At 34.0% G+C, this 16,885-nt stretch overlaps 1 protein-coding gene across 2 annotated transcripts in view; it reads left to right on the top strand.

Moving 5' to 3' along the window:
* Nucleotides 1-16,885, top strand: part of LOC117115092 (centromere protein P-like) — a 40,203-nt gene that overhangs the window by 22,272 nt on the left and 1,046 nt on the right. For both annotated transcript variants that reach the window (XM_033258760.1, XM_033258759.1), the window contains exons 6-8: nt 15,048-15,127; nt 15,361-15,452; nt 16,349-16,523. In XM_033258760.1, the coding sequence (XP_033114651.1) occupies nt 15,048-15,127; nt 15,361-15,452; nt 16,349-16,488 (312 nt within the window). In that variant the 3' untranslated portion in view covers nt 16,489-16,523. The remainder of the gene's footprint in view (nt 1-15,047; nt 15,128-15,360; nt 15,453-16,348; nt 16,524-16,885) is intronic.

Below are 16,885 nucleotides of genomic sequence, written 5' to 3'. Positions count from 1 at the left end.
AACAAAAAAAATAGGGCTTTTCCACATTGCCATAAATGAAAAATGATGTTGAAATTGCAACAAAAAGTCTTTAAAAAACATAAAGTTAAAAACACATGCAAAAAGAAATACTTATGAAGTTAAAAAAAACAATGGAAACCAACTTCACGACTAATGTGACATTAGCATAGTTACCAACTTGAGAGATTTTAAACGCATGACTACACCAGATGGCTGAAAGGGGTGGGGCGTGTGGGAGGGGCCGCCGGGCTGCATTATATTTTTTCCCATACACTTAAGGCAGAAATTACAGAGGGCGCTATTATAGGTTAGTTTGGTGAATTGATATTCATGCCGACTTGCTCTAGCGAGTCGCGAAAGCGCAGTGTTCGCTGGCTGTGGAATATGAAATTGCCTGTGATGTGAAAGCTACGGTGTATGTAGTAAGGTAGGACAAAATCACTTGGAAGTTGGTCAAGACAGTGTAGTCGACACAGTGAAAATTAATGGACTAATGTTTAGTATTGTAATTATAATATCCCTATGCCTAGAAACTCTTTACGTACAGCATGGTCTTTGAAAGTTGTATAAAAAGCAGCGTTGAATCTGGTCAGTTATTTGAATAATGCAGCATAAATGTAAAGTACAGTATGGCATACATACAATATACCAGGGAATTGTTTTAGAAGAAAATTCTATGTACATTAGTGTTGTAATGTTGATTTCTCACAAACATTTCATTCATATTCAATATAAATAAAAGTAATAGGCACAGATTTATATAGCAATAAACATTGATTATACCAAATCTGATGATCTTCTATGATATGTCGTACTGTTTGTATTAAAGGCTGTCTACCCAATTAAAAAATTGAATAGCGTATTTAAAGTGATCAAAATCAGATGGAAGTAAAAAAAAATCCTTAAGTTACCAGCCAATGTATCATGTAAAAGCATACAGGAAATACGTTCACTGTCTGTTAATCGATGACAGGGATTTTTTCTCATAAAAATGTTTGATTGTAAAATTGTAAGTTAGCAACATGTGTCTAAATATACCTTCTTGGTCCGAAGTACTTGTAATTTGTCTCCAAACATTTCCAAACGTTTTATCTTTCAGAATCAGTACTATTATAGGGGGCATACAATTGCTACATATGTCATAATACTATACTGTAGGCCTACTCAAATAGCCAGATTCAATATTATGTTTTGAAAGACCATACTGTACATAAACTGTGTCTCATAGGCATACTATTGCAATTATAGGGACATCAATTTTTGTAATGTCTTAACTATCAAGGCCTATTTAACAGATTTAGGACTACTCCACAGTGTTCATCCACGCATAAGCATGATTATCAGTTCACTGACCTAAAATAGCACCCTCTGTTAATCTGCCGTAAGTGTATGAGAAAAAAATATGCTGCCGGGCCCAGACCCGGAGCCCCGGTGGGAGTCCAGGGGCTCTGGAACTCCAACCATCGCGATCTCAGCATTATTAAGCTGTCTTAATACGAATTTGGGGAGTATTTGTCGACAATACCTCGGGTACGGTACATAAACAAAAATATTTTTAGTACAGTTTCAATGTACTTTATGTTTAATTTGAGCACCCGAACTACTATGTGCACAAACATTTCATTACTTAAACAAAAAATGAACAGGCATGCTGATCAATTTTTAGTAACACGTTAGTGAATTTAGTATTCACCCTGGTATTCACGTATTCAAGTTACTGCATGATTGTTCTTATATTTCTAATAAAACCAAAATCTTCTAATGTTTAATACATTTTCCCCTTAATATTCATTATCACGCATAAACCTGTGCTAAATGCGTGATAAATTTATGATCAGGCATGTGTTTCTGCAAAATGTGTTTCATCCAAAATCACTTTAAAATGTGGGACCATCCCGCACGGTGCGAGATGGTTGGTAACTATGCATTAGTGAGACTCAAACATTGGTCAATGCATTTTTAGTTCATCTACCTTGAGTAATATCATGGCAATAATTCAGTGATTGAGAGCAAAAATTGTTCGTGCATTTCATAGTCATTTTGCGATTAGCCTAGTTGCAGCTGGTTTGAAATGCTTTAGTTAACGCAACTTTAATCACTCTACTTCCTGTCGTCACCAAAAATTATTAAAACCATTAAAACATGACAAACTATTCTAGGAAGTTCCATTATCATTGGATACATTTTTAGAAATATTTAGGTCTTGGACCTTTGCACTTTAAATGACCCTCAAATTAACACCTGAATCTGGATCGTCACTAAAATTCAATGTTTTCTTCCTTGTAACATGGTAAAATTTTCAGAAAGTTTCATTCAAATCAGTCAATCAGTTTTTGGGATATCTGGTCTGGGACATTTCCATTTAAATGGTCATCATATCCACACCCTACTTTGGATTGTCACCAAAATTTTTTTCTTTATTTGACATGACAAACCATATTGTCAAGTTTCATTTAGATCCATGTGAGTTTTTGAGATATTTAGGTCTGGGACGTTGGAATTGTAAATGACCCTCGAATTTATACCCGAATCTGGATTGTCACCAAAATAGTTATTGAAATATGTGGTCTGGGACATTTTCTTTAAATGGTCCTCATATCCACGCCCTAATCCGGATTATCACCAAAATTTAATCAATTCTTTATAGGACCATGACAAACTATTATGGAATTTTTCCATTTAGACCCATTGATAAAATGTTTATTGAGATATTTAGGTCTGGGTTGTTAGAAATTTAAATGGATCGTCATCAAAACATAGTAATTTCTTCTTTGTAACTTGGTTAAATTTTTCCGAAGGTTTCAGTCATACCAGTTGATTTGTTTTAGGAATATTTAGTGTAGAGTGTTTGCCTTTAAATCTCTTTAATTGGTCCTCACATCACACCCCACTCTAGATTGATATATGGTCTAAGCTTCATCAAAATTTGGAAAAGATCCAAGCATAGAAAGTGAGCTTCGTCAAAATTTGGAAAAGATCCAAGCATAGAAAGTGACCAAAGTGCCGGGCGGAAAAAAACTAGGTGCAAAAAGATAGGAAAAACTATATGTAAGGAAAAAAAATCAGAACAAAAACAAAGACTTTTCCAGCTACTGCTGGGAAAAGCCATTATCCCATTTACTAAAGTAAATAATACCGTATTATGTAAAACAAGTGCAGATACTCTTACCAAAAGGAATAGTTATGCCATATATGGGTTATATAACAAGCAAGGATACATTCATGATCACTGTACATGTTTGAACTAAAAAATATTCTGTGTACAAGGGTACTATATATTGTCTGAACTTACAGAAATTTGTTTTATACTGGCATGGTAAATGACAAAAACATAAAAAATAGATTGATGTAATTTACAAAGTATAAATAAATCTAAAACATGGAATTAATTCATAATACACAGGTAGCACATCATAACACTTTACTTACAGTATACTTTACTATTAAAAACATGTGTTAAGTTAGGGATGATTCATGAAGGATTGCCTATTGCAAGATGCTTTTGTTTGAGGGACACAAAAGTAAAGGGTAAAGGTAAGGTAAAGGAGGAGAATATCCCATAATTTACAGCATCATTGTGCTGAATTGCGTATGGGCGTGGTCCGTGACTACCTAGCAGCCGTAAAGAGGTGCTTCTTGGTAGGTACATGTTCACATCATTCCACAACAACAGGGGCTGAAATGAACCATAACATCGGGGTAACCCCATACTCTTTCGAAAGATGCAATGGGTTCTTTAAAGTGCACACGAGCCAGATGTAAATATTGGACCCCCATTTTAAGTCCTTATCTCAAGACTCAATTCTACCAACTGAACCATGGGCGAGGAGCGTCTGAAACCAGCGCCGATGTAAGGCTGTAGCTAGCGGCGCCCCTACCTTACCGCTCGACCAGCGCCAATGTAAAGGCTGTAGCTAGCGGCGTTCTCACCTTTCTCGCTCGATCTTTCGACTCGCAAATACCACATCAAAAAAGAGTACGTCCAAAAGAATAGAAAGAAAACAAGACAAGCACCAAGATCATTGGGGATATCAAAATTATTGCAAGATTTAGGAGAAAAAATAACATCAAAAATTTACATTAAATAATCTCATGTACAGGATTTCAATAAGAATAAAAATAAAATTAGGTCAAAATTCAATATCAAGATAAAAATTTAAAAATCATTAAAAGCATGAAAGCCAAAAGGCAACACCAAAGTTATTGCAAAATGTCCATTTAATGTCCATCGAAAATTGTAATTTGAATATTGTAAATTAATTATTTTAATTTTAAATTGTTTACAAAGAAATGTTTAATTTAGAAAAGATTATAATCAATAATGTTATTAGCCATTGAGATGAAAAATAAACTTACAATTATTAAATCAGTTGTAAAAAGATATACAATTATAACATAGGCTACGGTTTGGTTTCTGCCAAATGAATCTGGGCAGAGGAGAAAATAGAAATATGATGGTACTTATAATTTTAATAAATTTATCTGAGACAAAACAAATCACTTTATACTAGGCCTACTTAAAAATAATAAAACATTTAACATTTTATTTAAAGTACAACTTTTTCAGCTGTCTATTAATTAATGATCACAAGAGTTATTGGTACAGTCAGATTATTCCCAAATATTTTGATAAACAGTTCTATTAATTGGATTGAAATAAAAACAAATTTTTTTATCTATGTAAGAAAATCTTATTTGAGATTTTAGGCAGCATGCACAATAAAAACAAACAATAAAACTGTCGTAAAAGTTTGTAGTTTTTTTGTGGTGTTAACAGGAAAAAGTTCTATTTGCCAGATTTTGATTTTTCAAATATATCAAACAAAACATAAAAAATTCCACTTACCCTCCAAAATCCATCCTTAAAGTTACCTGTAACAAAATTTATTTATTAAAATTAATTATTGTTTTCGTATTGAGTGAATGCAAGTATAGACCTATCTTTGTTTTTCTACGAAGAGGGATATTGTAAGTCATTTATCGGAATGTATAGACAGAACCTTGTAAGATTAATATACATTTAAATAAAAACCTCAAAAAACTAAATAAACAATAGGTAATGATAGAAGTACAGTAGTGTTAGCCGTGTTAGTTTTAATAAAAATTAAACAAGTAATGAAGAGGCAGCACTCTCAGACTAACACACACACGTGATGAAGCTGGCATTGACTGCTAGCAAAAGCTTGTGTCCAATAAAATTACATCTTTAAAGTTAGTTAGTAGGTAATGAAATTGATCGAGCTTGGGAAGAATAGTCTCATAATTCCTAAACCATGTCACTAATACCAGTGGTGGTGCCTGGATTAGCCTAAGGGAGGATTAGTTTTCGACAGGAGGTCTGAAAATTTCCGACGAATGCCAAAACTATATTGAATTAGTGCCTGCTCGTGGATAAGAAATAAAAATTATGATGTACCATAATAAATCAAATCATCTTTACAAAGAGCTATTAGTAATAAGGCCATGTAAAATAAAACAATTGGTTAGCATCCTTATGTTATCAATTTTCATGGTAGGGAGGGGTTTTTTTTTTGCATCGAACATGAAAAAATAGTTTCGCAAGGAAAAACAGCAAAAAAAAGAAGAATAAAACAACAGAGACCAAAATTACATACAAGCATTTATAGCAAGCAGAAACTTTTTGCGTCATAATGCAATTATCATGCACAATTCACTCCTCAACACAACAGGCATCAAGAATACCATGTGGCTACAGTATAGGCCTATAGAACAACAGTAGAGCATAGAACTGCAAGTGGACTGGCTAGTGTGCGGACGGGTGGTAAACAAACCTATATTAAATTGAGTTTGTGAGTGTATTGTTAAAAAAAAAAAAAAAAAAAAAAAAAAAATCAGGTCGGTGGCCTTTTTGATGGTAGGGAGGGGATGCTAACCAATTATTTTATTTTACATTGCCTAAGTTGGGTAAAATAGCTCAGAAAAAGGTATACCCCAGTAAGCCACCATCATTGCATCATTTCACACTACAAACATTTTCATGCTAGTATTTGCCACACCCTTCTTTATACCCTAGGTTGCTTAAGCATGGCATATAATCGCTCGAAGTGGAACTGGTTGGTGGAATTGGGAAGTCGTCCCGATTGCGCTGGGGACTGCTAATGCTATGCATGATACAACGATTGCACTGAGAACACTAGCGATTTTATGGAGACCAGCCATTAGAGACTTGGCATAGTTGGACCTTAAATCTTATTCATTCTACAAACTTGGCCCCTTCCGTAAAGTTGAGAACCCGAAATATGCGACTGTTTTACAAATGCGGGTAGGACCTTGTTTTGTGACAATAATCTTACAGGACACTTGGTAGGTCTGGCACCTGGAGTATAAACCCTTGGTACCTAGAGACACTGACCGATTTTGCCCCATTCTAAGCTTTTCTGAGACTTTAGAATGTATTATTCCAACAAAAAATACATTGTACATGTAATAATTTGACATATTTTGGTCTCAATGGATAGATGATTGCATTATCTCTAATGTGGTACTTGATACTACAGTATTTACATTATCCACTGTACCATGAATTAAGCTGATTATACAGTACCAGGGTAATAGGATCATACAGGTTGTGGTAAAAAATGTCCTGTCAAGTATGAGGCGCCATCTGTTAACTTATTTAATACAATCCATATATATATAAATATATATACAGTAGGCATATAGAGAGCACGTGTAAAAATAGGAGAAATGGAAAAGGCGAAATATTGGACTTGAATCTGTCTCTTATACACATCTAGATGTGTATAAGAGACAGGTATTATTCCAACAAAAAATACATTGTACATGTAATAATTTGACATATTTTGGTCTCAATGGATAGATGATTGCATTATCTCTAATGTGGTACTTGATACTACAGTATTTACATTATCCACTGTACCATGAATTAAGCTGATTATACAGTACCAGGGTAATAGGATCATACAGGTTGTGGTAAAAAATGTCCTGTCAAGTAACATGTTGCAACCACTAAATGTCAAGCTTTGATTTAATCATGATTTAATGTTCAACATGAGGTCATGGGAGCTAGCCCTAAATATGTCTCCCTGTCTGTTAGGCCTAAAGCGGCCCTGCTTTGCATGGCTAGCGACACTCGACACAGATATCACGGCCTGGCAATCCTCGTAAAAGTACTAAAGAAAGATGCTATACCATAAATCATACTTCATTTCCAAGTATTATTTGTATAATATTGTCATAATTTACCTGATATTGTAGAATGGATATATGTTCGCAGTAATGTGGTAAAGTTTCAATTTAAAAAATTCTAGCCATGGGTAGCTTAAGACCAGGACAGCTCACCAATTTAATACTGACCAATCAATCACGATCAGACTGCAAAAGTTCTCATCACGCCTTAGTGCAAATAATATATCTTATTTTTGTGATTAATTGTTTAATTTGATTATATTATTACAAGTGAAGTTTAGAAGTCATGGAGGTGAAATATTTCCACACGTATGTTTTCATGTGCGTATATTAGGCTGTGTATACTAACCAATCAAACATGTGTCATGTTTTATTATCAACCAGATCTCCAAAAAAATGTAGAGGGCAGTATTTTTAATAAGTTCTAGGTTTATTCGTATTATAATTTAGTAGTCATAGTGCAAATACTGAATTCGCACAATATTTACAATACTACGTAAAAAATAGTTCTATAGAATATCAAATATAGAAAGTGACATTCAAAATTAAATATATAAACATTTTCCAGAATACACGTTAACATTTGTGTGGTAAACTGCCAAAGCAGTCACTTCTCGCAAATCGTGTTTCTGAGATAATGGCCAAAACATGTTGGAATGTCAACATTTTCAAAATCGATTTTATTACGCTAAACTAACCTTTATAATATATATCATGCTATGTTATTCTTTTCCCCATTTTCAATGTTTAAAACAATGTTTATGATTTGGTAATGGTCTTACTGAAGCTTTGAAGGCTGATTTCTGAAATACTGTTCTTTAAACAGCTGTATGTTTAAGCTCCTGTAACTTCATAATGAAATGTTGGATTTAATGATTCTTTTGTTTTACTTTTAATTTTATTTTACTGCTTAAAACCCTGTACTAAAAATTGATTTTTTAAATTTTTTTTAAATTTTTTTTTTGCAGGGAGTGACTGGTTTGGCTTGTCTTTGCCACGTTTAAAGACATTAAATTCCCATACAATCATGTTGAAATGAGACAAGAATAAAAAGTTTCATTTTACTTCTTTTATTAAAAACAGTTTTTATTATTTACAAGCCTGTTTACCGTTGGAATGCATTGTGTCTGTGTTCACCAACATTGTTGTTAGTAAAAGAAGTAAAATAAATCTTTGTAATGTATTTTGCCATCTATTTTTCCACCTCTTTGCCATCTATTTTTCCACTTCTTCCTAATGACAATCTTTTAGATCGTCATTAGGCCAAAAAAAATATATTTTCTGTCTCTGGTCAGACCAAAGTTAAAGAATTGATGCGGCTATGCGGTTTTTTTTTTTTGTTTGGTTTTTTTTTTTTAAAGCATGGAAAGTACAGAAAAGGTGTTTTTAATATTTTTTTTTATGTTCTGCTAATGCTATATATTGTTGTCCTTTCACATTGTCCTCGATTTTGCTTCAATTGCCAAGGGGACCCCATCTTCATCATCATTATCAGCATTAATTGAGGACGACGGACTTTCATCACATAGGCATACTTACACGCTCAGCAAACTCGCTGAGCTACGGTATCACAAGATAAGATGCCAAAAGGTCCCTTATATTCCAGTGTATAAACCGCACCCCTAATTAGGATGTGAAATATCACAATTTTTTTGTCAACTGTGTATAAGCAGCACCTATTTTTTAAGCTCCAAACCGTTCCCATAATTTTAATTTTCTTTTATTACTTACAAATGTTCACATAAACAACTGGAAATGCATGGCCTAACCTAGAATGGATAAGCCGCACCCCAAAATTCGGGATAGGTGGCGATGTTGTATGTGCGGTAAAAAATTGACGCGCAGGGTCTAAATCGACGCGCGCATTGACGAGAGACCGTTTATTGATTTTGTTTGGCCTTAGTTTTATTTTCCATCGAAAAATGACTTTTTTTATTTTTTTCAAATATTAAATATTTTCATGAGTCTTCAAAATCTGATGAGGATAGGGCCATGAAAACTAGCAATTAATTTGGCCCAATAGACCATAAAAAGGGTTAAAAGTCCCTGATGATGTTTACAAAAAAATCAGAAAAAATAATTCAGTAGATAAATTTATAATTTTCAGGCCAGGTGTTTAAGGAATGCATTGCAAAATAGGATTTCTTTAAATAAAAATGTTTGCAATTTTCAGCTCCAATGAATTGATTAAGGCTACGTTCAGACTTGGATACAAGCCAGGCTTGAGTTAAGCCCGGCTTAACTTTGCCGGGCGTTCAGACTAGCGGGATTAGCCAGGATTTGCATAATAATGAACTGTGACAAGGAAATGTGTTTCAATTGCTCGCGAAACGTACCTCGCTCACAGTGTACGTAATTGAATGCAGATTGGTCATAGTCAATGCAAGACCCCCCGTAACGATTAAAGCCCGGCTTAGAAAAACACGGTGGCATGCCAGGCCTAGTTACTATAAACACAGCCTGGCTTGAGATAAGCCACCTAGTTCAGACTGGCAGGTGGATAAACCTGGTGAGTTGAGCTGGGTTTATCCACCTAGTCTGAACTAGGCCTAAGTCCTTTAAATCCTGCACTGTACCCAGGTTGGTTGTTGACGTGCATACCACCTGTTTCCTCCTTACTCGGCTGATTCAACAGGTGACCTAACAATTCACCAGATATAGCATTAGACAGACATTCTTCATTGTATTGGATTTATTGCTCAGGTCTTCTCTCTGTCTTTATTGGCAGTCTGCTTATATACTTCTGGTAGAGCTACCCAGTCTCTTGGGATAGGATCAAGTTTTTAAAAGAATTTATTAATGTCTTCGCTGATCATATGACCCAAGTTTTGTGTGCAGCTGGACAATAGAACAATGACCTCAATGCTTCATCTTTCTTTATTCGTGGTATTTACATTGTTTTATAAAGGGTTGTCAACCACATAGGAAATGATGGAGTACTGTAGAGGATGTACAGTAGATAAAGTAGAGATAGAGTAACACTGTGTATAAGGGTTGCTACATTATTGATAGTTATTTTTACTTCTTTTTCTATCTACAATCAGTGATTTCTTTCTGTGGATTTGTGTGGCATTCAAGCAAAAAGAACTTAAATAAAGTAGATAAGGAAGGTTGTACGATAATAAGAATTAAACGTAAAACCTTGAAAGAAATTATGGAAGCTGCTATGTTAAATCAAATATAGAATATATAATCACTAATAACAATAACCCACTCCACAATTACATCAGTTTTACTTTTAGCAGATCTAGTAGAATTGTTATGAACTTGAATTTAGGCCAATATTATTGGGTTTGAATCTAACTCTCCATCATTCACATCAACCAAATATAGTAGAATATGTATAGGAAAAAGATAGTAAAGTAGATAGAGTTACACTGTATATATACCAGGGTTGCTACTTTCCTGTTATATTTTATTGCCTTCTTCACCATGGGACTGTCGGCATAATATTAGGATGAATCTAATTCTCGTCATTCACATGTGTCATTGGGCAACGTACTTTACCCTTGTTTGCCTCTCTTCACCCAGGAACGTAAATTGTACAATGTTTTGTTAAATGCATTTGTTTATCATTCTGAAAATTCTTTCCCCAGGAGGTGAATAGTTTGCCAAACATCTGTTGTCCCCTTCCCACCCTCTACTTTTCCCTCTCCTCCTTCTCTGATATGTTCCCCCTCATGCACTTTGTAAGTTGGGATGTAGCCGCTTTTAAAGTTCATTGGTACCTCTCTTCCATTGTGATGATATCTTAATGAGCATCATAAATCCTTAGGGTGACATTGCTGATACCATTAAGTTGTTAGTAACACTTAAAATAATTGACAGTACAGGTGACTTATGGGTTGTTATGTGGGCATGGGGCCTAGGCCATGGGCTACATACTGTCAGTTGGAATACCTATCTCAGATATATTGCAAAATTACTTGATTACATGTTGTAGTAATCTGTTCAGGGTAAGTTGAAGGTGAGAAAGGCCTGACCAGGTGAGAGGATGACATTGTAAGGTTATAAGCCACACACTTTACTTTGACCAAAGAGAAATTTATTGGATTTGTGGTTCTCCATGCTTTAGCATAAAAAAGCTTAAGCTTTTAGCTTAAAATCTCCATACCATATTTTGACAACTAGAGCCGCCTCACTTTATCAATTAGCCTCTCCAGTTAAGGGTTATATATCCCCTATACACCTCATTTATACTACCACATCCAGTGCCTACATATATTCCCCATATTATTCTCCTAGGCTACCTTTCCTTACCTCTTCGCCATTACCAATCCCAATTCTTTACAATTACCATTCCCCTCTTTAGACCTCTCCTTCCAAATAGCTGGAACAATTTGTGTTTCTGGTTTACTAGTCCACAGCTTCCTGGGGGATTCTTAGATTAATAGTTGCATACTCCTAGACTACCAGGCCCCAGCTTCATACAGTAGATTGATAGTTCTCAGCCTCCAAGCCAACCAGACTGAGACCCCAGCATTGTAGATAAAAAGTACCCAGCCTCCTAGACTGCATAATAATTATTTAAACTTTATAAAGTGCAAAGTATATAAAATATGTATAATGTATGGCTGAAAGTTGAGATGTTTGTTTGAAAATTTTTTTTTTTCTAATGTATTAAAAGTCCCAAGCTTCCCATTTGCTAGACAACTAGTCTCCAAGAAACGCCTCCTTGTTACTGAGTCTTGATTGTGTATGTTGAAAGCATTATAATATGTGGTACGCTGTATGTAATTAATGGAATTGAATTGAATTATTCAGATACTCAGATACCTTATTTGTCTATGTACAAACAGAGATTTGTTGTCCGCCGGCTTAAAAATTAATATAATCGAAAAAAAATCCACAGAACCACAGAAACATACTTATACTTATTGTAATATTAATTCTGCTTATTAGCATTTTAGTCAAAAACATGTATGGGAAAATAAACTTGCTGTATGTTAACATTACTGTATGTATAATATGCTAATCGCCTTTAAAATACTTCACAGCTCAATACAAAACATTAATTGCTAATAAAATGGTCAATATTTTTTGAAAAACTTTTGTTGACTGCTGTCTATATTGCGTGTTTCAGGAAACATTAATTTTACACCCTGCATTCACTCACGTGCAGTCAGCCAGCAGACACATATTCACTGGGGATCGATAAGTTTAATAATATCCTCCGTGGAGATTGGTCCTAAATTACGAAACCAATGCACTGCAATGAATCTGAACAAAAGTGTGTAAATCATATTTCTCTATAGGCCTAATATTTTTCTGACAGCAATTTCACAAAGCATCTACAAGTGAAAAAAAAAATGATATTTTGCTTGAAGTACCTGTATTGATACTCATTTCAAAGAAATATTGTTTGAACTTTAAGTCGTTTTGAGGCATTAAAAGTTCTTTTTCTGTTCCAAGGTTAAATTTTCGCTGCGGTTGTAAATGACTTCAATCCACAGGGACAGTAAACAAGAGAATGAATAATATCATAATTTTGTGGGAGAGGTTGCTACATCATTTGTATTTCCAGTTTTCAGTCTTAGGGTGGGTGCTTTGTACCTCTCAATATGCATTTTTGATTGCAACTTTGGGCAAGGCACATTACCTACGCTTGTCTCTGCCTCCACCCAGGAGTGTTAATGGGTACGTGGTAAGATGGTGTGACATTGCAGTGGTGGATCAGGGGTGGCAAATGAACTGCCCACCCTCTCTCCCACCTAGCAGCAGCAAAACAAAGCTTAAAATAATTATTTAGATAAAAGATTATAATATAGCTAAAGTATCTAAAACTTTTTGTACCTCCTGAATACATACAAGGCACTTCATGATTATATTTTTTCCAGTGATGACATATATGGTAATATTAATAATAATTATCATTATTACTTTTAAAATACCACCTGGTTTGCATTGGTGTGAAGCAGCACAAAAATATAAAGTGTGGTAGCAATAAGGTTGGAGATTATGGTTTACAATTACTGCGCTAACTGGCTTAAAAATATTTTACCATTATACATGGAATTTATATATTTGTTATTGCATGGAGAAGGGGCATGATTGGTCCATATAGCACAGACTCTACCCATAAAATATACATGGTTTGTTATTAAATACTTCATTGTTTATTGAGTTTTGGGAGTTAACTGGATGGTCAAGGTCTTATACTATATTTATGGGTAATAAAAGCAGTGGGGATAAGTGATTTGTACCCATGGATATGGACAGAGCTACGCCTATGTGAATATTTTAACTTTTTTTAATGGCGCCTGGTCAAAGGTGTGTCATGTTACGAACCCATATCTGCTACTCACTCCAGTTACGAATCATATATTAATGAATGTCTGACATATGATCATGTCTCGTCGTTTATTTTGAATTATGGGACTGCACTTTCAAATCTTCAAGAACCTGTCTGAAAATGTGAATATAATACCAGTGCTCTGCAAATTAGACTAATCATTAGGCTGCTTTCAAAATAATGAGGGTCTGTACTTAAGTAATTGGAAGGTTTTAGGGAATTGTGTGAATTCCTTGTGGAATGACTGGGCCTTATATTGAAATCGTGAGGGGATGTACATTTCTTTTAAAACTTTATTAAACATCCATATATCTTCCTCATGAAGCTCCTACTGTAGTTAATAATATACCTTTTTTCCCCTTTACCTTTTAATACTTAAAATTTTAGTAATAGTATTTTATATTTAATTAATTCATACCTTGCTGATTTACAGAAAGTTGATCATTGTATATTTGATATCAACTTTATTTAATTTTTACTGTTTCTAACTGCTCTGCCTACAATAATTACATTTTATCTGTCAAAAAATGGGATGTGCTGTTCCCATATTTGGGTGTAATACTGTATGACATCACCATGGTCATATATGTGGTACTGAATTTAATACATACTTCTTAGAGTTATTGAATAAATTTGATTTGTTTTGATTAGATATTGTGAATGTTCAAAACATTCTTATCAATTTTTTTTTCTTATGTATTTCTCCGTCTATTTTTTTATTGATGATGTGGAAATGAACTTTATATTGAATTGAAATTGAACATTATGTAAAAATATAAGTAGCATTCTTTTTCTTTTTTCATTTTTTTTATTTATTGTAAACTCTTATTGAATAATATTTTTAATTCTTCTCAAGTGAATGTGTTTGCATCAGTATATAATAAGTACTATTTAGTTAAAAAGCCAATTGAAACATTTAAACCCTCTTTATTAAAAGGTTCAAATTAAGTTAATACTACTTTAGTCACATAATTGATACCATAAACTATAAACATCCTTCAATCAATTACTATACATACAGACAATGTATATGTCTGCAATACTGTAATCAAAACTTTAATATGAATTATGCATCTATATATATTCAAGTCCTGTCCAGACTATCAAATGTTATTTGACAAAGAACTGTTGTATGCCCATATATAGCCATGATGTGCCTATATATGGTCATGATGTGATGTCATCATGACCATATTTAGGCATGTCACATGTTTTTGTCAAATAAAATTTGATAGTGGGGACAAAACTTTATAATTATACAGTGTAAGCAATTTTATTGTTTAATTTTAATGTTAAATTTATTACAATTAAAATATTTAGTTTTAATGTTAAATTTTCCAGTTTAATTGCTAACCCAGAATATATATATATCTGTCCAAATTTTTAGATTTATTTTGAATTTTCTATTTGAGGAAATGTTCCAGAAAATATAACAAAATCTGATTTGTTTTTATTGAGAAACCAAATGTTTCGTGCCAAGTGGGCAACATGTCTTGGATTTTCTTCTGTCCCCATGCGTGTAGTAATGACATTTAAGTATGGCTTAGCGATCATTATTCCTGAAATGTTTCCTGTATTATTCTAGGAGGCTTACCACAAGGAAGTGTGCCTGCCTGCTGGGAGCACAGGACCACTACTTGAGTTCAGCCGGCCAGGTCAGACGAGGTGAGGTTGTAAAACTTTCAAATTGTAAAAATTATAATTATGCTTGCCTTTGGTTTTGGTAAAATAAGTAAAGATTTTGTATTCTGCAGTTGAAGTCTTCCAGATGAATCATTTGTTTGTTCCTGCTACTAGTGTCGCTAACAAATCCATTAGTACCCCTACTACTACCACGACCTCTATTATTGCTGCAAGAAATCGAGGGCATCATATTCAATTCACATTTTGTCTTGCAGAATTGTGTTCCTGCTAAGTTGGGTCATCCACATAGATGAGGATGATGAGGTCCACCAGATAATTGACCTAGTTCCCAAAGCATCTTTATCAGGTGATTTTAATAATAAAAATAATTGGCCCTAACGGCCGCTCATACAAACAGGAATGACCGCTCACTGGTCCGCGCGTTAAACTGAAGTGTTACCGGTTCCTCAATTGAGCGTTTAACGTTGTATTAATTTTTTTGTCCTATAAATGAACATTCTAAGATATTTGAGAGCTGGTTGACAACAAAATTGGAAGAGCTAATAAGATAGACATTTTTAAATAATTAGAATGTTCATTTGTACAAAATTAAAATGTCTTAAAATTGAAAAAATAAAATGTCTTAAAATTGGGGGAAAACAATGAATACCAAGACGGCAATTCAAACTCACGACCTTTGGTTCTTTAGAACACATCATTAACCGACTGTGCAATCCATGCGACGTGTCCTATTTATGGTATTGGCAGTAATCTGCAGTCCTTTCTGAAACCCCTATTTTGTTCTGTAGGTTAATGGGGCACCCAAGGTTCCAAAAAAAGGGCGATGAACGTTTGTTGAAAATCACCTCTAGTTTATGTGCAACAGCAACAAAAACAATAAGAACATAGGTTCAGCTGAGTGTTTCTAGAGCTCCTCATCGGAGGGAATAATAATAAAAATAATAATTGGAAAGCGGCTGCCCATGCAAAAAAAATCTATTAAGCAATCAGCACTCAAAAGGTCTAATTATTAATCAGCCGGGTATTCCTCTAGCTCCTCATCAGAGCTAATAAACTGGTATTCCATTTTCACATATTTTTCCCACATGCACAGTAAATTATAGTGAACAGCCAATCATAAATATGGATAATACAGGATGTTTATTACAATATTTTGCAACAATTATAGAAGGATAAAAGTGGATGCACTTCATTAAAATATTTATATTTTTTCTAAAACATTTAAAAAAATTAATTTTGCAGTGCATGATTTGGATGATGAAGGCTTGTTAAAGAGTGTTCCTGAAAAGTTTCTTTTGATGGTTAAAACACTCGGTCTGGAACACGCCCTCAAAAGCTTGATTGAAAGTGTGTGTAAGATTGATACTACAACAACCACATGAGAAAAATCCTTTTCTTGGAAGAATCTTGAATATTGGTGAGTTGCTTATCATGAATTCATATACTATATTTACATGATTTCACATGAACATGTAATAATAAAAAATAATAATAATAGTTACATGCTTGGATACAAATGATGATGACCTGTTCGGTTTGTTTTTGGCATACGTCGCTATAAGTCATTATACTAGAAATTGCAAATTGCAAGTGAAGTGCTGCGAAGTACAACTGCATAAAATGTTCTTCGAACTAAATTATTTATGCGAGTCAATGAAAATAATGAATAATAAAAATATAACAAATAATATGAGCATGACCCATTGTGTATATATTATTAGAACAGCGTTGGTACAATAGTGTTTTGCTGCAGTGACATCTCTCTGCTGGCGATGGCTC

Source organism: Anneissia japonica, unplaced genomic scaffold (assembly GCF_011630105.1).
Source record: "Anneissia japonica isolate Jap-2015-1 unplaced genomic scaffold, ASM1163010v1 scaffold24_len2511860_cov200, whole genome shotgun sequence".
Taxonomy (NCBI): Eukaryota; Metazoa; Echinodermata; class Crinoidea; order Comatulida; family Comatulidae; genus Anneissia; species Anneissia japonica.
The sequence above is the reverse complement of the archived record's forward strand: the minus strand, read 5'-3'. Positions and strand labels throughout refer to the sequence as shown.